Raw genomic sequence first — 20,445 nt, 5'->3', positions numbered from 1 at the left:
AAACATTTTTTGTTGTAGGCTCAGTGTGCTCTGTTATGTTTCAATTAAAAAAAAAAAAAGTCATTTTTAATCCAAAATATGAAGGTCACTAATTAGCTCATTCTTGTTCCATGACAGAAGAAACAATGTTAACTTCCGTAGCATCTAAACTGAATATAAATGCCTCATTAATCTTAGACATATCAAAGCAAGTCTTCAAAGATGGATGACAATGTAGAAAAATAGCCCTAGAGAGGAAGACACAGAAAGATTAGACAGTGTTTATTATCATAAAGACATTCTTACGTGCTTTATAGACTAGGTGATATCAGGGCACAGTGCAAGGTTTTGAAGAAGTAAGGCATTGTGTATGATGCCTTAAAAGACAGAAAATAACTCCCTAAAACTCTTTTTAGTACTAGAAAGCAAAAAGCCCTCATTTATTACAGCATGCCAGATGCACAGGAATATTTTCCAAAGTGTGCATGCTGAACAACATAGGTGTTACAATTTCATACTATCATCTAATTACAGTATTTGAACATTACCTCATCTGTTACACCCATTTCCCAAACCATCCCTCCCATAGTACCACCCTCACCCCACCCCTGACACACAACCCAAAGTTGAATCAGAGGTCTCAAAGACCACTATCTTCATCTTCTCTTCCTCTTCCTCATCTCCTTTGACACAGTATTATACCCTCTGGAATGGTTTCAAGGCTTCTGGATAGCTTTGACCAGTTCTTGTCAGATGTTACGTCTCTTTCTCAATCCAGTTCACAGATAGAGAAGCCCTTTACCTCATTAAAACTATTGAAATTAAGAAAAAAAAAAGATAGAAAACTGGTACAAAAGCACTAGTAAACTGGATTTTAGGCTACATGTATAAATAGTGAGGTTGATTTCAGAATTCCTGCCTAAGCTATGCCAAAGGCTCTTTAGTTTTTACATTAGTTTATATACTTAGTCAACAGAAAGCTTCCTTCTAGGACAGGGTGCTTCCACTTGGTTGCTATATATTTTATTGCTTTCTTCTCAGGGGTTCCTTGGAAATGCATTAGGAAGCACACTCAAAGTCCAGCTGGACTCAAAGCAGTGCCCTGAAACAAAATTTGTGCAAACATGAAGCAGCATCCCATCTGGTGGAAGCAATCTGCAGGTGATTCAGTTTTCATTTAAATGAATTAAACAAATCAATGGATCATTTGGATTTTACCTAATCATGTATAAGTCAGAGATGAAAACTTATTCGTTAAAATTGAGGGTTAATTATTTCTTAGAGCTACTACACAGCTGGTCACAGAAGTTTTCCTATGTAAAACTAAGGATATTGACATTTTTATTCATTGCAGTTAGACTGGGAAGTCAAAGTTGATGGGTTTGTGGATTGTATTTGGGAATATTTCCATAGCAAATATACAATATTAGTTACATAAGATAATATAATATATAAGCCAAAATTAATAGGGATGAAATAGTAAAATGCTAATGGTTTATTTCCACACATTTATTACTTCTTCAATTGACATGTTCTGACAATGCACTTTAATTATAATGAAGCTGTCTTTCCAGTTGAAGAATCTTCCACTGTAGTAATTAAGATTTTCTTAGTTTTTCAGTCAAAGTACTCTAGAGAATTGCTTATTCTTTCAAAGTGTTTCTTTTCAAAGAAAAAAAAAAAGAAATAACAGTTCTTTTATAAAAGGTTTGTCTCTGTTAAATCTAACTTAAGTAACTCTCTCATGAAATCAGGATGATTTCTTAATGTTTCTTAGTCAAAAAAACCTCAAACAAACAAACCAAAACAAATAAACCACTAAAAAACCAACCAAACAAAGCCACAATATAACAAACTATTCTTACCTTATCAACAACCTTCTATAAATATTCTAGGAGCATATGAGAAAGTTGAGACTGGTGACAGTTTGTTTTGTGGTTGTATTTTTTTTCAGAAAATTTTAAACATCATCTTAAATCCGTTATATACTTTATTTCAATCATCTGGCTGTAAAACAATTTGCCATTCACAGGCTAGTTGTAGCTGTGAAAATTTGTGAACTATAATATCCTGACTTACAATTTATCCATGTATCTTGTCTAATAATATTTTTTTTATATCAGAGAAATTGAAATATTGAAAATAGATGAAACTCAGTAACACCACTTATACTGAAGAGACTAAATCATAATTCTTCACTGGTTGAACTCATTTTTTACTCTATTCCCTGAATGGAACTTCAAGAGACAATGCTAACATTTTCTTTTTGCTTATTGGTATTCCTGATAAAACCTCAGAAAGGAGATTAAAATATGATTTCTGCAATATTGATGATTTCTGCAGTGCTGTGTCCCAGTGCTAGCTTTGTCCTTTGTTGGAAATTTTTATTTGATCATTAGAAGTTTAATTTGAAGGACCATGATTTGGCTTTTAAAGGACTACCCTGTTTATAGGAGATTATACTGGAAAGGTGCATGAGCTATCTTACAAATTAAAAGATTCTTTTATGCTTCCACTAAAAGAAATGTGAGAAGAGACCACAGTTTCAGGTTCTGTTTTATTAACAAAGCTATGAAATGACAGTTCCTTAAGTGAAACTGAGAAAATTTAAAAAATACTAAAGAAAAAAAGAGAGACTCTGGTCTCCTATATAAACAATAGCCTTTGCCTATTACATCCTCACATTGTAATTAGATTTATTATGGCTGTATGCTCATGGTTTGAGTAAGTGGAATATGTGATGTGAGTTTAATTGGCTTATGTGTTGTGCTGAGTTCACTAGTGAATTAGAGCCTGCCTTGTCCTGCTGCTGTAGAAAGCATCTCTTGTAAAAAAATCAGCCATTCCACCTCAATCTTTCAGAAATATTCCACTGCAAAAAATGCCCGCATTTTCTAAATTATATTGGAGACAACCCATCCAACAAAGTAGCTATTACCTCCTGCATTTCCTCTCCTTCTCATCATATTTGAGAAATCTCTGTTCTTCTGGGTCTAGTGCAAAACCCGCTCATCAAAAGCACAAATTCTCTTTTTATTCCTGCTACAGGCTTCAGACTATTTCTAGCTGCTCAGAGAATGAATAACACTGGGCAGCTCATTTCATGTGTCTGTGTCTTTATATAGCAGTTCTGTGAATAGAAGGAATAGATCTTAACCCATCTCTGAGACTGCTGAATGAAGTATGCAGTAAGAGCATCATTTGTAATGAATATTACAGATACTCAGAAATAATCATATGTAGTAATAGAATAGCATACTTACCCATATTTTAGGTCTTCCTGCACGTACATTACACCAATCATATCAAGGTGAATTATGTCTAGGGAATTGGAATTTACAGTTGAATGGTCTGAATTTGTTTCTCTTTTCCATTTACTTTTAAAAACAATTGTGAGGTCTATTTTAATGTTGCCAAGAATAATGATCAGGTCTAAATGGGATTTAAACATAAACAGGTAAAAATAGGGGGAAATTAATTAAAACCTGATCCAAAGAAAATGTTCATATCCAGTACAAGATCTTATGGAGACTGAAACCAGCTGATAAAGTGTATGACTGTCTTTGAGGGATCTGTTACTATTAATACCAGGTGTTCAGTGCATTTCTGTACAGGCTTTTTACAGACTTCTCCTATTTATACTAGAACATCTAGAAATTTTTTTCCAAAAGTGGATAGTGAAGAGTAAATCATTGAAGTACAAGTTTCTGGTAACCATTCCCTTGCTAGAGAGAGAATTGATGGCAGTCTCAATTAATACACTTTATGGATTTTATTGTCTTATTCTCAGGAGTGGAGAGTGACACTGTATTTCAATCATGCGGCAATAATTAAGAAATACATAACATGCAAATATTTGTCAGAATCTGTGAGTAATCTAGACTGAGCCATGGTCTGACATCCTGTCTGGTCAGATGAGATCATTTGAGTTGTCTTTGTGCATCCTAAGTTCAAATTTCCTTTTTGTTTGAAATCAGTAGACATGCATGGATAGTTAAGTCCTGTCTGCTCCCCTAGGACATCCGTTGTATTGAGGACTTTAAAAAACAAACAAAAGTTAAGTCTGATTTTGCCAGGTTAGTTTGTGATTATGCAACAGTTCTCTTTATTTCTTCTTGCTTTTTTAAGGAAGAGAGTTCAGTTTTGGTGTTGATGAGCTCTATACATAGCTCTGGCTGGGCTTTTTGTTGCAGGATTTATAAAAATATATACATGTGTGTGGAGCATTCTACAGAATGCATATAAAATGCACATAAATTGAGCATTGAAATAAAACGCAGTAATGAGTATAACCTGTTTAAAATAATATACTTTGAGTAGAACTGTTTTCAGTACTATTTTGACTGACTAAGAGTGTTGGATTTTTTGTAATATACCTATAATCAAAATATTTGGTGCATGATGGTTTGTAGTTTTCCCTTGTCTGTTTTGCAGGTGGCATGGTGTGATACTTCCAAAAATATAAAAATTAGTAATAGAAATGTCCTAGTCTTTGCTTTAGAAGAGATCAGTTATGTACAAAATTTGAATTTGTCTTATACGGTTTTGGACAAAAGGTAAATTATGCCTTAAATTAAAGAGGTGTGTGCACAAACTGTGCACATTTGCATTGCTGAGCTCTGTGATTTTCTTTCTCTTTTATCCCATATGGACTGAAGACAATGATAAAGTTCCCATGATTTCAGCAGTTCAGGATCAAGACATGGTTCACAATACTCAGCAGAGTAATTTAAAACAAAATTTGCCATTGCTGATTGCATCATACGTAACTTGTTTTTAAAACCCAATTTCTAATATGTCCTTAAAATCCCAGTGCTTGGGGCATAACTCAGTGTACTGAGGTCCAAGAGGTGGACCTTTGTTTGGTGCTGGAACAGAGTCTTCCTGTCTGCATTCTGTTCACTGTGCTCTCTGCTTTGCACTTCAGGGACCTGACCCACAGTGACCAATACCAACGTACATTTCTCAGGAATAAAGTGGAGAGGGTGAAAGTATCTAATAAAGAAAGTCACTGTACTACCAACCTTGACTGTCACCCCACAGCTCAGACTGAAATACTTACTCTTTCTGAAACCTTTTCAGTGATAGTTTCCCAAACCTATACATCCACAAGTAGCACAAACAAGTGCTAATGGACTTTAGTTCTCCAAACATTTTGAGACCACATAGTCACAGAGCCCAGATTGGATCACCACAGAGGCTGGGACAGGAGTGTATATATGGGAGACGGAGGAGCATCAGGCCTTTCCCGAAGGATTTCTGCCTTTCTTTAGCACCCAGCTTGCACCCTGCACGTGGCCAGATCTGTGGTACTGGTCTCTTTCTGTTCTGCAGTGGTTTATACAGAATGTTTTCTGAGCAGAAGGACACTGAGCTTCCTTGAAAGTAAAACCTAAAGGTGCACATGCACCTGTTTGGGAAGAAGTGGTTTTGAAGGTTCTTGTCTCCCTGTGAGGTCTATAGACAGTCTGTAATTAATGTAACATCATATTGTCAGGTGTTTGCAACCATACATTTCCATCTGTGAAAATCTAGCCTGCCCTAAATTTCGGTGAAAGGCAAATGTTTCTGAAAGCACAGAGCTGAACCCACAGGAAGACTTGCTGCAGTTGTTTGAAATGTGAAATGTAATTTATATTTAAGGAAATCAAGACTCATGACTAAATAGTTTTTGTTGTTATGAAGCCATTGGATTTACACTGGGAGTGGATTTGGCCTTTATACGTTATCATGTAGAAGCTGTCACAGCTCTCAGATTCTTCTTACAGAGGAATAGGTTCCCATAAACCATGTAATCTCTTCCATACCAGACTGTGCATTTGATTTCCTGCCTCTCTGGGAAATAAAAAACTGATGTCTGCTATATAGGATAAGGCCAACATATGAATCAGCACTTCCATATATCTAGAAAAGTGTCTGACTGTTGGTTCTGGTGGGGAATGGCATTATTGTTATTGTCTCCTTTTTATCAAGTAGATTAAATAGATTTGAAAATTCCTCAGTCAGCAGTAAATAAGTGGAAATAGCATCACAAGATAGGAAACCAGCTGAAGAGCTGAATTTCTGCAAGTCTCTAAAATGGCACTAAGACTGCCAATGTAATGGAGGCTTACCAAGACATCTAAACTAGTGTTTGTATCTACAGATATTTGTATCTCTTAGAGGTTGTGTTAAGGGCAAAGAGATAATGATAGAAAAGATGCAGCTGAATATGTGCCTGCTTAATTAATTTTGATGTTGTAAATGTTCTAGGTATTGCTCTTAGCAGGATCATGTTAGCCTTTACTGTTTGGTCATTCTATTGTAGTCCATCCATGTTGTTCCATTATTCAGCCCCTGAAGACTGTTCATGAAGTGGTTGTGTGCTGCTAGAGTTACAGGATGAGTGTTTCAAAATGAGCATGCAATTTTTGTAAAACGAACTGCACTTGTATAGGTGTAAGACAAAAAAAAGTTGTTGATATTCTTTAGTGTAGTGCCCACTATTTCCCCAGATGCTTTACAAATTAAAATAACAAGCCATAAGAATTAAATGATAAAGAGGGAGAAGAGGGAATTGAGAAGAAATGGGGTAAGTAGTGGTGAAGGGTATTTTCGGTTGGGATTGTGATATGAAACAGAGAGTTGCAGGAACAAAGACATAGCAGGAGTCTAATCCAGACAACATGATCTGCAGGGACTAAATTGTCCATCACTATTCAGAGTGGAATTTTGTGTATTGCCATTTCTTTAGTGAAATATATTAGACAGGTAACATAAATATTTAGAATTGAGGCAATTGTAATAGTCCATGGATACTTGCAGACATCTCAAACTCTAAAATGTTATTTTATGCAAACAAGCAGGATGAAAGTAGTATCAGTCAGGGTTCTGTCCAAGCTGCACCTTTGGAGCAGTTTCCCAGCTAGTCTGTCAATGATTCAGGTGATAATAAAAGACAAGAACCCTGTAAATGCATGCAGTCAGTCTTGTTATTGTTATTTTTACTATCCTGTGCTTGTCTGCTATCTGTAGCTTGAAGTGTTTCTGATTTTGGACTCAGCAAATTTTCAGCAGAAAAAGATAACGTCAGTGTTTCATATTTCTCATTTCTATGAGCTAAAGATTGTACAAGCACGTAGATATATGATCCCTTCAGAAGAAGAAGGTCACAGAGAGGAGGCGAAGCAGCACTGCCTTAAAAATTGCAGCAATGACAGTAAATGTCTGCAGAATTACTCTACAGGAGAGAGAACTTCTGCCTTCTTACAATGTGCTCAACATGTCCATCCTCAGGAGTGAGCTATTTGTGCCCATAAATTGGCATATTTATAGCTCCTCTAGCTGGCCATAGACATGGAATCCGAAATTAGTCCTCCTTCGCTTCCTGAGTAGGTGGAATTATTTTCAGAGCAGTCAAAGTCTTTTAAAGTCTCAGGAGAAATATTTTTACATGGCTGATGCAGAGTCCTTAAATGGAATTGCCTTCAGGGGGTTTCACGTATGTTTCAGTTGATTGCATATTTAAAATCCAATCTGATGAAAGCAGACAATCACTTACATAGTGAAAAAATTTCAGGAAAGATCAGCAGAATTTATGTTTTAAAACAAATCTAGAATAAGGAAAGGTTGTTATATGTTACAGGCATATTTTTATAATATAGACACTTAGTATATATTCATCCGTATTGCGGACAAATCTGTAATATAAAACTCAGCAGTAATATGTAATAAGCAAACGTAGCTATTTCACCTTATGATGTTCATCTTTATGATAATGAGTGAAAAAAACTGTATACATCTTTGCAAATGGTGATAGAAGTGGCAATGTTCTTCCAGACTTTCACTTTAAATTATCCTTAAGGAATTAATAAGCTACTATGAAGTGAGCAGACAATGCTGAGATGTCTTGGTTGTTCTGCTAAAGTCTGCCCAAAAAGAATTTTTGCACACTTTTCACCTCTTGGCACTTTATTTTGAAAATTGTTAGCATGTCTTGTGGACATTCCATTTGTCTTCAGTGTATGTCTTTGCTCTCTGGTTAACTAGATTCTGAGCCCATTTTGGGGAAAGTAATCTGAACAAAAGTTAGTCATCCCCAACTTATTTACGCAGTTAGACAGTAGGTGGTACTTGCTTGATCTGTCACATGTAACATGAGCAGAGTCACTATAGACACTTAAGAAGATGCATTTCTTAAATGTTGGGTTCAGGGTGGACATCTCAGTGTATATAATCATATGAAAATTCTTTTGGAGTTGAAAGAGTGTTTTTGTGATCTCCCTCTAATGAAACACCAGCTCCAGTATTCACTACCTCACCCATTATTTCTCTAACACTGCAGGGTAACATAAAGATATCAAGAATGGATTATTATTAATTTTTAGCTTGAATAACTTTTCAATCTATCCCAGCATTTTCATGCTGTGGAAATAAGTACTAATAATTTTGCCACTGTTACTGACATAATATGATGATGAAAAAACTAGAGTAGAGTAAAATAAAACAGAACAGACTTTAAGAGGATTTTTCAGATGTGAGAGTGGTTGCATCCTAAAAGTTAAATGAAAACATATCTCAGTTTGTGCATTCAAAGTCTAGGACAAGATCCCAGTAAAGTTTGAAGTTTTGGTGCGTTTGTGCTATATTTACATATTGGGCCCCTGAATGATATGTATTTTCAAAATAAAACTTTAAAATACAAACCCCAGAATTTCTGAGCATTTTGTTTCAGTCTTTTTATCCTGTTTCTCGAACTCAGCTGAAATCTGCAGTGGTGGCTCTAGGTGGCACATTCTAACTGCTTCACTAATGCAAATGGCTTACGAAGATGTCACCTCTGGGTCAGCAGTTCAGGCTAATGAGTGAGAGACTTAGTCAATGTACATTGAATATACATGGGTCAGCTCATTCCAGTACCTGTTGGATTGATACGGAACATCACATTTGGAGGGAAAAATCAAGAAGTTAATGAGAAGAGACTGGAAAGCTGGTCCTTCCAATAGCACATGATAGCAGAAAGCACAAGATATTTTTCCTTCTGCAACCTTAGTTTTGTTGTTTTCTTATGTGTAGAAGAGCATTGTGTTTGCAGTTTTCAGAACAGACCTATCCACAGGTATTAAACAAGAATGGAGTTTGAGAAGGAAACAGAAAGAAAATAGACAGTAATTTCATAACAGGTGCAGTATGTGCATTGCTCCCTGCCTTGCATTTATTTTAGGCCAAGTTTTTGTGTGTCAGACTGCACTGTGGGATGACAACACTTTTTGAACACTTTAACTGAAGCAGTTTTGGTAATGCAGTATTTTTGTATTGTAGTAAACTATTGTAAAAATAATAATAGAAAAAATTTTGAAACATAAGAAGCAAAGTTACATTTTTCATTTTCCCATTAGTTATCTTAAAATAAACTAAATTAACAAGCTGGGTTTAATTTTTATCTCTTTCTGCATATTGCTAACCAATCTGAAATCTGGAATATTTCCAATTATGTGACATAAAATGGTATAATAGTACCTCTTATTGCATGAAGGTGAAATGATTTCCCTTCATACTGTGAACCAAATTTAGAAGATCATATTCCAACTGGTGTAGAAAATTTATACAATGAATTGTCATTATGTTTCTGAAGGAATGGATGTTAGGGGGGAAAAAATACTTGTGATATGAAAAAGCCTAGTATATCAAGGAAAGACACTGGGTACCTCTAAACACAGTGGGGAAAATGTTTGTACTTCAGACATAAGGTGATATTTTCTTGTTCATCTTTCAAGGCTAAAAAGGCTTTCAATACTTTAACTGGATTCCTCTGAACTCTGGTGTTTAAACATTTTAGGTAACACATTTAAAAAACTTCATTCTTATATTCAATATTACATTGCTAAAAACAGTTACATTAGTTGTATTGTCCATATTTTAGATGAACTGTCACTTGCACTGGGACTTCTTTTGCCAACTTCATGCCATTTTCTGCTTTCAGTCATTTGTAAAGTATGTTTTACTTGTAGTTTTATGCTGTGTACTTTGCACTGGTTTTTTTCTCTGGTCATTGCTTTTATTTAACTTTAAAAGTTACAAACAGGGCCTATATGATAGAATTATGTAATTTAATCTCAGCCTTGGTAAAACATCAATGTATGATTAATTCTATGATTAATTACCTTCTTTCCTGCTGGTCATGTTTTTGTGGCAAAGCATGTGAAGTAAAATCATTCTAGAGCACCTTGTGGAATGCAGATTAAAACTCTAGGATGTGAAATGGGAAGAAGGATGAAATTACAAGACATTCTCTGTTTTCCAAGTAGAAACTAATTCCCAATCAGAAGAGTAGTATTTTTCCTAGTAGCCAATGTGTAGACATAATTCGATGAATAAATATAACATGATGTTAAATTTTACAGGATCTGCCACACTATATTTATTTTACCTCAATACAAAATGTCAGCAAAAATATTATCTCTTCCAAAAATAAAATAGCTTTGTATAAGCATTTCATAAAAAAGCAAAGTTGTGCATTTGAAAAGTACCTCTTCATATATTGGATATATTTTTCTGCCAAAACAGCTACATTTTATAAATTTGTTACAACCAACATAATAATGGGTAGCTCATTCAAAACCTTTTTAACAGAAATGTGGAATTCTCAGTAATGGTCTTTTACAAACCTTCTTCATTTCATCATCAAAGTATCTTGTTAAATAAGCTGCAGAATCAAGAAGTCCATGGAGAATGAAAAGTTAATTTCAAATCTGTTAATTAAAGAAAAGTAAAGAAGTGTGTTGCCAATGGGAAAATGTAAGTCTCCTTCACATCTGTACCATCATGCAGGTTAAGGAAAATGGAGAAATTACATATTCCCTCTAGGGCCCTTTTTATGGTAATGTGTTGTGGTGCCATTTGAGGTAAACTTTAATCCAGTCATTAGTTTTCTTTGACAGCATAAAATAGTTTTACATATAAAAAAATCATAGTATACTTATAAACCTGTTTGTGTTACTTCTGTGTTCCCTGTTCAACAAAACTGAATCATTATGCCACAGCACAAGGGAGATGGCTTTATAGGTTGAGATTTTAGGTTCATCTCTGTCCTGTTCCTTATTATGAGTATGATGTAACATTAGCATGCCTTGGAAAACATATAGCTTTACAATTGTGTACAGCCTGTTGTGTTGGTAACATCCCTTCTGTTAATACTAATTACCAAGGATGAGTTCCTTCAGGGCTCCTGCGGGGCCTTAGAAAAGCAGAGTGCTGAAGATCTTATATATCTTTGTTCAATAAACATTACTGTGGTTACTTTTATATAATATTTCACTTTTTATTATGCACTTTATCTGTTAGCAGAAGGCAAATAACATTGTTTCTCATAAAGAATCAGATCATTGCTTAAAATATAACCTTCATTTCCTATTTTTGATTCCCATTGAATGGCTTACTGTAACCAAATTATAATATATTCCTTGGCTTCATTTTTACATCAGGTAACATTTTATTAAATATTCCTGTTTGCCAGGCAGATGGGGACAAGAAGGCATAGGTGTAATTGTGCATTCATGATAGACTTCAGTGCACATGGCATAGTTATTGAGAAATCTCCTACCCGTTTTGGGAGTTGTGTTAGACACTCTCCCAAATAGGGAGAGGAATTGGAATGATCTCTTCTAAATGCAAGTTTTTATTCTAGATACAAAAGCACAAAAATCTGAAGCAAAGTCTGGTGGTGATGATGCATTCAAACTTTGCTTGCCGGAAGGCAGCGCAGTCCTGGGCATTTGTAATTGATGCAGTGGCCGCTTTTATTGATAAACTTTATTATCACAGGATCATCTAATAATTAGCCTGCGAAGGATCTCTGGAGATCATTTGATCCAGCACTCCACTCCCAACAGGAACAACTGCAAAGTTATAACTGTCTTGGATGGTAGAGCGTGTCACTCAAGACATTGTTAAGGTGACTTCAAGCATCTACAATGATATACAGTCTCTCTGGGATACCTGTTCCAATGCTTGATTACTTCTGATGTCATTTTTTTCCCCCCTCTTAGTATTTTCATTGATAGTGTTGGCTACTTTTTCTTTCCGTATATTTGGCATTAGGCTGAGAAAATTAATTCACCACTCATTCTTGGATGTCTCTGAAAAAAACTCTTCTATATCTATTGGCAGATCAAGTTTCAATTGGAAGCAGTGGACTTTTTTTTTAAGCAAAGGAAAAGAATGACCAGAGAGTGACAGTTAGCAGTCTGATTGGTCACCAGTTCTTGAGCAGCACTGAGAAGTTTTTAGACTCTGGGACTTGAAATCCACGAAATACAAGTATGCAAGATAAGTGTCATACATCTTGCAGACACTGTAATTTATCCCTGGATGGATGGAGGTATGCTGTTCAAATGACTGGAAGCTGGTGCTTCTGTGTCCATCTCATCCAATTACCTGCCTTTGAGAGAGGCAGCTTGAGGAAGAGTAGGAGTACACTACACAAAAATCAGTGTGCTAATACTTCTGTAGCTAAAATCGTCACTAACTTTGTGCTGAATTCATAGAGTCAGAAGTTCTACAGCCAGAGGGGATCATTATGTTCACCTTGTTTGACCTTCTGTCTTACATAAAGGATAGATTTCTTCAACCATTTTTAACAATTAAGACAAATCCTATGAAAATAACCTTAAAGATACAGAGGATCAACTACATGATAATAATTCAAATTGTTAATTAGCCTCTTTATTATAAACATACACCTTTTTTTAGTCTCAGTGCAATCGAATGGCCAGCTTCTTGCTACTAGATGGAGCACGGTACTAAAAATTTTATGAAGCACATAATTATTCATTAAACCAAATGTCTGCTTTTAAAATATTTTATAATTGGAGACATCAGTCACTCTTCCATAATGTAAAATTCAAAATATTAACTAAATCCTTCCATTGCAAGTTTCTAGAACATACATGCCCTGGACCTGCATCTGATTTCACTGACTTCTTTACTCTTCCGTCTCTCATCTTCCTGTTATCTGTTTATACCCTACTTACTGTAACAGAGTCAACATATTATGAGTTCATTTACTTTCTGTGTGTTTAAATCTGTTCATATAATAGCACAAAATCTTTAGGGAATCTTTGAAAAAGAATATATATGTGATTCTTATATTTTTCCTTCCATTTTTAATTGCTAGTAAATTTATTTCTAGTATATAACTATGCATCAGGTTTTACTGTACCTGTGTTGTCATTACCATTATGGAGTTAGTGAACTTAAGTAAGACTGACATAAGTTTCAGCTTTTGTACCATTCTGACTTTCAACTTTTTCAAGAAAGATCAACAAGAGGACATTTATGTCACTGTAGGTTTTACTTTGTTAGAAAGGCAATCATAATTACTATTAAAATGTCAAACAGTATAAACTTAGGTGAAACTGTTGTCAAAAATTAACACATCTACATAGTCAGCAACATTCAAGGTTAAAGAACCAAAGAATAAAGACAGATCCATGCTGCTATAAAACAAGGCCTTCTGGGGTAGTGCAGCATAGGGCGATGGCAAAGAACTTGATGTACATTTGTTCTCTATTCTTGTGTCTTACTATTGAGGATACCTTTGAGAGAGCTTAGGATCCATTATGTTTTATCTAAGGATGTTTGCTTTGGGAGCAATGAGTTCCATTTCATTCAATAAAATGTATTTCTTATTGAGATGGCCACCATGGAAAACCAGTTCCTTTTGCAATACTAATAGCTTTGTCTTCATAACATTTTCTCTGTGAAGTCTGGTGCATCTGCCCAACTTGTCTACTAATTTTACTTAGAGGGCATATTTATGGATCTCATACAGTTTACTTATTCTTCCAAAAAACAACATCCCACAAGAAACTCTGCACAAGAATCCATAAAGGTTTAATAGGTGATACAGTGATGCTTTGTGATGTTAGAGAACTAATTCACCTGCAGTGAATTCCTTGACTTTATTGGATTCTAAGACAGATAAAGCAGCAGTAAGATAGAGAGCATTATTTATTGTAAAATTTTAGACTGAAATTAATATTAAAGTATGAGGAAATTGTGCTATGATTTATAACCTTGATTTCAATTACTTGAATTTTTTTAAAGCCACAAGTCGACTTCTTGGCTGGTATAAATCAATAAAAATGCTGTTATTTATGCTAGTTGCAGATATGATTACATATTGTTAGTTTCTTCATAACTCCATTCTTTCTTTCATATATTTCAGAAGAAAAGCCCCATAGCCATAAATCAGAATGTCGGGAGTTGTAGAATTGGTTCCTGTGGGAGATTTGCATCAGCTGAGCCCATTTAACTTGATTATTTTTTATTTGTAGCTGATCAAAAATTAAACACACTATATTGTGCTTTTACCTTCTTAAGTAGTGACAGTCTGGGCCTGCTTTGAAAAGATAAGAGATGGGTGTATATTTATTTTAAAGTTTTGTTAAATTACAGGGAAATATGTAAAAATGATACAGAATTTAGATTGTTAATAGATCATTTCAGATAGGAATATAACATACTCCCTCTAGTGATGAACAAGTCATTTCCAAATTCTTCATAAATTTATAAGAGGACTTATTAAAAGTGTTGATGACTAGTAAACTTGGAAGAAATCTTTTATGTTCTGTTGGTACATGGCATGCAATAGGCTTTATTGCATACATATTTTGAATAATATTTCAACAAGGAGTTGAAATGTTTCATTAGATGTACTTGAATTCAAAACTTCCGGACATATATCATCATCATTAGTTCCATTTTCTGTGAAGCTCCTGTGAATCACAGAACATATCGGTGGCGAATTAATTTTCTCTATACAGATAAAAATAAATTCACAGAAAGCACAACTGTGAGTTAAATAATAAATAGGCCAATTTTCACTCATAATTCTTGCATCCTTAAATCTTCATAAAGTGTCATTAAAATTCAATGTTCCTTATACAGATTGATGTACAAGCAATGCATAGTGCAAAAATTAGATTCAGTGGATATGCAAGAGGTAGGTTTATGCAGTAATTATAGCATTACTTCATGTATAATTATTATCTTTATTAGATGTAATTTAGCCAACCAGTATAATTTAGATACACATGCATCTACTACTTTAATAAAAATATGCTTGCTGCCCTTGACAGCTTTGTGCCTTAAGCAAACACAGTGTATTGAAAATTCTTCTTCTTCTTCTTCTTCTTTATGCTTTCTTCCTGTGGAGTTAGCAAACAAAGCTCTGTTGTTGCTGCCATTGTTTTATTCTACTTTCAGGAAACTGTTTACTGTAGCTAAAACAAAAAAGACTTTGGTTCTAGTAATTTTTCTTCCTCAAGGTCAACTAATTCAGCAACTAGTTCTTGACTTGGTTTTCAAAACCTCAAAAAGTGTTATTGTAATTTTCTTTTAAAATCAGGGAGGTTTTTATACTGGAATTCAAATTAAAGTCTTTGAAACACAGTCTTTTAAAATACCAAACAAAACCAAGAAAATTTCTTAAAACTAAGAAAACTAGTTAATAAGTTGATGAATTTAGTATTAAACTGGGGAGATTAGACATTAAATTCACAGTTTGATGTGAGCTCTAGTTACTTAGTCGTTGAAGATATGCTATTTTTTTATGGTTGACAAAGATGCTCTACCAGTGGTGCACCTATGTTTCCTGTGGGTTGACAGTTTTGTCTGAGGGATTTCCTGAGTTCCATGCCTGTTTGTGGTAAACTGGTACTACAAAATGGGAGTTAGGTTGAAATTCAATCTGGTAACCCGTCAGAGAAGGTACATGATTTGAACGTTACTCCATGTGAGCTGGTTCAACAGCTGTACAAAAGAAGTCCTACTGAGTGGCAAACCTGAGGCTTGTTGGTAAATGAGGAGAAGAGTCACTCCCCACGGTGTAGATGACTCCTTCCTTCTGCTGAGCATGGTGGCACAAGAGTTGATGTTGTTAGAGTTGATGTGTTCATGTGTTGCTGTTCCCATAAAATACTGCAGCGATGCCTTGTCCTTCCAGAGCTCATTGTTGTTCTCCCCTGGAGAACAGCAGTATTAGCTGAGGTTTGGCAATTGTGCTTACAGCAGTATATCCTGACTAGGACTGAGTGAGCACAGCAGTATTCATGTTTAAACAGCTTAGTGACAAATATTGTGTGCTGCGAAAACACAAGGAAGGAGCTTGAGCCAAAATAAGCTTGCCTGTCTTCCAGTTCTCCATCACAATACCAGTGTAGCAAGTCAGCCCTGCAGTGTAAGTGTAGGGACACCATCTTTTCCTAGAAAGGATTACAATGCTGAAAGGTGTCCCAAAGCAGACAACTCTCCCCTATACATTCTTCAAGATTAAAAACATTTAACTTCTTTTTTCTTTTTTCTTTTTGGTTATGTGGATTTTCAGCATTATTGCTCTGAGTGCAAATGTTTCTACTACATTTGTGCTATACGTACAAACTTCATTAAACTTTGGGTGAGTGATCTGAGACATATTTAATTTCTCTGACTTCTCTGAAGTAAATTTTAATTTTCACTGATATTAGTAAAGTTGAGGCCAAGGTTAAACCTTATAAATTATTTTTAAGTAATGGATCAGCATTCCCTGAGTTTTGATGAAGATGTATCCTTATGATATACCATCTTTCATTAATAATGCTTAAATGAAGTTTCTGCTTCAGTTTCACCAAAGAATGGAAGTGCTCAGTTGTTATGTAAATGACTGGGACATATGTGACTTCATGACATAGCTCATGACTTGGTGGGTACAGCACTCTCTATTGATGATTATGATGTAGTTCTCTTTTTTAACGTTTGTGCCCAATCATGTTCCCATTTTAGTGAACTTTAGTTTTGCTATTGACTACAGGAGTAGAAAGGAGAGGTCTATTATTATTTCACTTGTTAACTTTAGGGAAGTCACTTCCAAATCATTAGTTATCAGATTATCATTAGTACAATATTGTCTTTAATGCCTCCTGTGTTATCTACAAACAAAACCACAGTTTAGGGGATAAAAATCAAACAACAAAGGAGAAGTGGTAGGGTACAGCTCTTAAAATCATCTCTCAGTTTTCTATAACCATGTGCAGTTAATCTGATTAATTTAGTCTTCAGAACTGGTTTAAACTGACTTTTTATCTCCCTCCTACAGGAGTCAAATGGAGCTGATGTTCTCTTGCTCTTTAGCTTCTCAGATGCTCATTGCTGATTTTCAGCCATCCCATAACATTGATGATGTATCAGTGTAGAGCTCTTGAGGTGAGCAGTGGATATCACTGAGAAAAAGTGCTGTGTTCTACCCAAGGCCAAACACGCACTGCACATCCCTTCTAATGGGTGAAGTCAGAGATGTTTGCTGAGGACATTTTGGTTTATTATATCATTGCTTATCCTGCTTAGAATTTACTTTCAGACTTTAGAAGCTAATTTACATTCTTGTGGCTTATTGTTGGTTACCTATCTTTATATGTTTTGATTCAGATTCTATTCATAGACAAACTTCTCGTGAGCTATTATCATCTGAGTGTACTGATAGTAGGGTCTACTTGTTGGATTGGGCACTGGCTGGAAATGTGCCAGATTTGTCAGTGGTATGGTTTTCAGATGAGTTTAAGGAGATTTTCTCACTCTTTGTAACTCCAGAGATCTTTTTGAAACAATCATAATCAATTGAAGTTGTCATTCTTGAGCCAGTGGACAAGTTGCCACAATGATCTGTTTGAATCCAACTCATCAACAGCTAAATTGGCCAAAAGTGTGAGCTGTCCCCTTCCAATAGCTGGCTCCATATTTTAGACAAGTGCCTTCCAGAAAAATGATGTATGGATCATTTGAGAGTTTCTTGGTGGACTTATCTGTTGGGAAAAGATGCCAAAGACGTGAAGGGTCTCGGCTGGATTTATCTGGTGAAAGCCCCTTAGCTGGGGCCTCGTGCTGAAACTCTTCAGCTTGGACTCCCCTTGCCTAACTTTTAAGCATATATTAGAGGCTCATAAGCAGGAGGCTACTGATCCTAAATGTCTTCTGAAGTCAGTGGAGAAGCTAGAAAGGTCAGTCTGACTAAAAACTCTCTGCTGAATGCACAGGAAGCCTTGGAGATTCATTTGTACAGCACGGGCCTGTTGTATCAGCACACGTCCAAAACCATCAGTGGATATTTACCATTCCTTTTAGAGCTTAAAATTAGGATGGAGCAGCAGAACAGTATTGTGTTAGTAAAGAAAAGCACTACAAATCTGAAGACAAAAACAAAACACAAAACCCTTTCTATTTTTACAAGAACATAGGGAATAAGCACTTCTCGCAGGTTCTCTGCTGGCCTCTTTGTGCTTCTAAATATGGATTTTCACTGCATCATGTGAGATATATATGCACACATTACCACTAAACATTAAACCAGTGTGTTGCTAGAGACAGTTCATGGAGGAAAATCAGGGTGTTTGGTGTAGCACCACTTGTATCAGTTGTGTAGAGTTGGGTCATACATGCATATATCTATTGATTTTAAAGAGTTTTTCCCAAACTGTACAAAACAATATCCCCTGAAAATCCATGATAATAATACCATGATTTCATCTTATAATCAAAATGTAGGTTCTTTCATGAGTGGGGGTAAGAACACATGGTTTTGTTAGCCCAAGCACTAAGGACTATATTTAACAGTTTTCAGAAACTCAGTTTCATCAAAGGTGGACACCTACTATACACTAGTTATTATAACTGCTTGTTATTCCCCTACCCTGAGAAACAGAGCAGCTGCTGTTTCAAGAGATCACAAGAAAAGGGATGAGACTAAAAGGATAATACTCCCAAAAATGTGTTTTAAATCTTTTAGGGCTACTAGGTATAATAGGAGTAAGAGCATACAGTAAAAATACAAAATACTATGCTGTATTGGATTCATGAAGATATTTTATTTTTAAGAGAAACTGTTCAGCTACAGGTATTGACCACTGCTCAAATAAGGAGAAGCTAAGCTGGCATGAAGATTTCTAGAATTAAATTGTCTGAACATGAACCACACTTCATGACAAGCACATTTGACAAGCACAGAATGAGCTATGAGGCAGTTAATGTATGTATGTCATGTACACCACTTCCAGTAAATTGTCAAGTTATAAAGTCATCTCAGATTTTACAACTGTTGAATGCAGTGGCACTTTTACATACTGGGATTAAGGGACCACTGTATTGATGGCATGTGCTGCCAGAAATAAAACCCCATCCAAATAAACAAAAAACAACCAACAATGTGTTAGGATTTGGATCAAGAGAGATGATTAGTGTGAATAGTGTTACTGTATGTAGCTATGCAGAGCTCCTGAATTGAACTTTGAAGGGGCAGAAATGCTAAGATGCTTAAAAGGAAAGAAAGAGTATCATTAAAAATAAGGAATATTCACATTTCTGAGAGCTGGGGAGCTGGAGTCATTGACCCACACTCTTCAGGGAGTTCAGCTTTCTGATGCTAATTATTAGAGCTACAAATTCTTAAATAGTAATTAATTGCATCCATAAAAGTGAAAATAGTATAATTAGATATGTTTCAATTTGATATAGGTACTTTTAATTTGCTCTGTTACCATCAGTAGGAACAGATGCTAGTTCTTGCTATCATTTGGAGCTAAAATAACTGATCTCTAGTGCCTACTGAATTGAATGTTGCAAGGTTGATTATGGCAACTCATCATATCAGAAAAGAAAGCCTCACTGTACATGAAAAGCATCAAGTTTAATTAGCCAACCAGAGTAACACCAACACCTTTTCCTTCCGCATTGCAGAATACAAGTAAAACATCAAGGTCACACCTGGGATCTGAAATCTTTCAGGTTGTTCCAAGACCTTCTTTATTCAGACACAACCTTCCACATAATACTTAATTTTTTTCTGGAATAAGGAAATTGCCCCTTAGTTGGAGTGTGTAGTCCTCATGAAATGACCTTCAGCAGTGCTGTAGTTACACCTCAGAAATAATTCCTCTAGGAGATAAGAATAGCAATGGGCTTCCCCGCATTCAGAATTATGTGATGTTTATTTCCTCATCTTCACTGTATTTGACTTCTTTTGAAGGTAAATCTAAGCTTATTTTTTATCTACCTTCAAAAGAAGAATGAACAAGGTTTTTAAATTTGTTTTTAAAAAATGAAGATATTCATAATATGTAAATCTGCATCATGCACTTTTAAGTTTGTGAATATGCTATAAAATAATGACTTCTGTATAAATAATTTATTCAACTTGTTACTGAGGAATCATTTATTTTTTTTAATTAATGTGAGTTAAGATGAAAATAGGGGGTTTTTCCTAAAAACAGTGGAAAAAAATCTGTTTCAAATAGCTGCTTTTTTATGCGGAAGATAATTTAATATATAAACTAAGATAGTTTCAAAATAATAGATTTATTTTCTGAATACCATAGTAGAAGTATTCCATGATGCATTTATTGATCTGAAAGAAAAATAGATTTTCTATTCACTCTTTTGAAATGGGCTTTGTAGAACAGA

At 35.2% G+C, this 20,445-nt stretch overlaps 1 protein-coding gene across 19 annotated transcripts in view; it reads left to right on the top strand.

The window, feature by feature from the left end:
* Positions 1-20,445, top strand: part of MAGI2 (membrane associated guanylate kinase, WW and PDZ domain containing 2) — a 722,252-nt gene that overhangs the window by 396,729 nt on the left and 305,078 nt on the right. Inside the window, exon 1 of one of the 19 annotated variants that reach the window (XM_064656385.1) lies at positions 1,089-1,140. The exons of the other annotated variants lie outside the window; for them this stretch is intronic. Within the exon in view, the coding sequence (XP_064512455.1) occupies positions 1,104-1,140 (37 nt within the window). The 5' untranslated portion in view covers positions 1,089-1,103. Of the gene's footprint in view, positions 1-1,088; positions 1,141-20,445 lie in introns of those variants that run through there. 19 annotated transcript variants of the gene reach the window in all.

The sequence above is a fragment of the Pseudopipra pipra genome, chromosome 5 (genome assembly GCF_036250125.1).
Source record: "Pseudopipra pipra isolate bDixPip1 chromosome 5, bDixPip1.hap1, whole genome shotgun sequence".
Lineage (NCBI taxonomy): Eukaryota > Metazoa > Chordata > Aves > Passeriformes > Pipridae > Pseudopipra > Pseudopipra pipra.
This window is presented reverse-complemented; position numbering and strand designations above follow the sequence as displayed.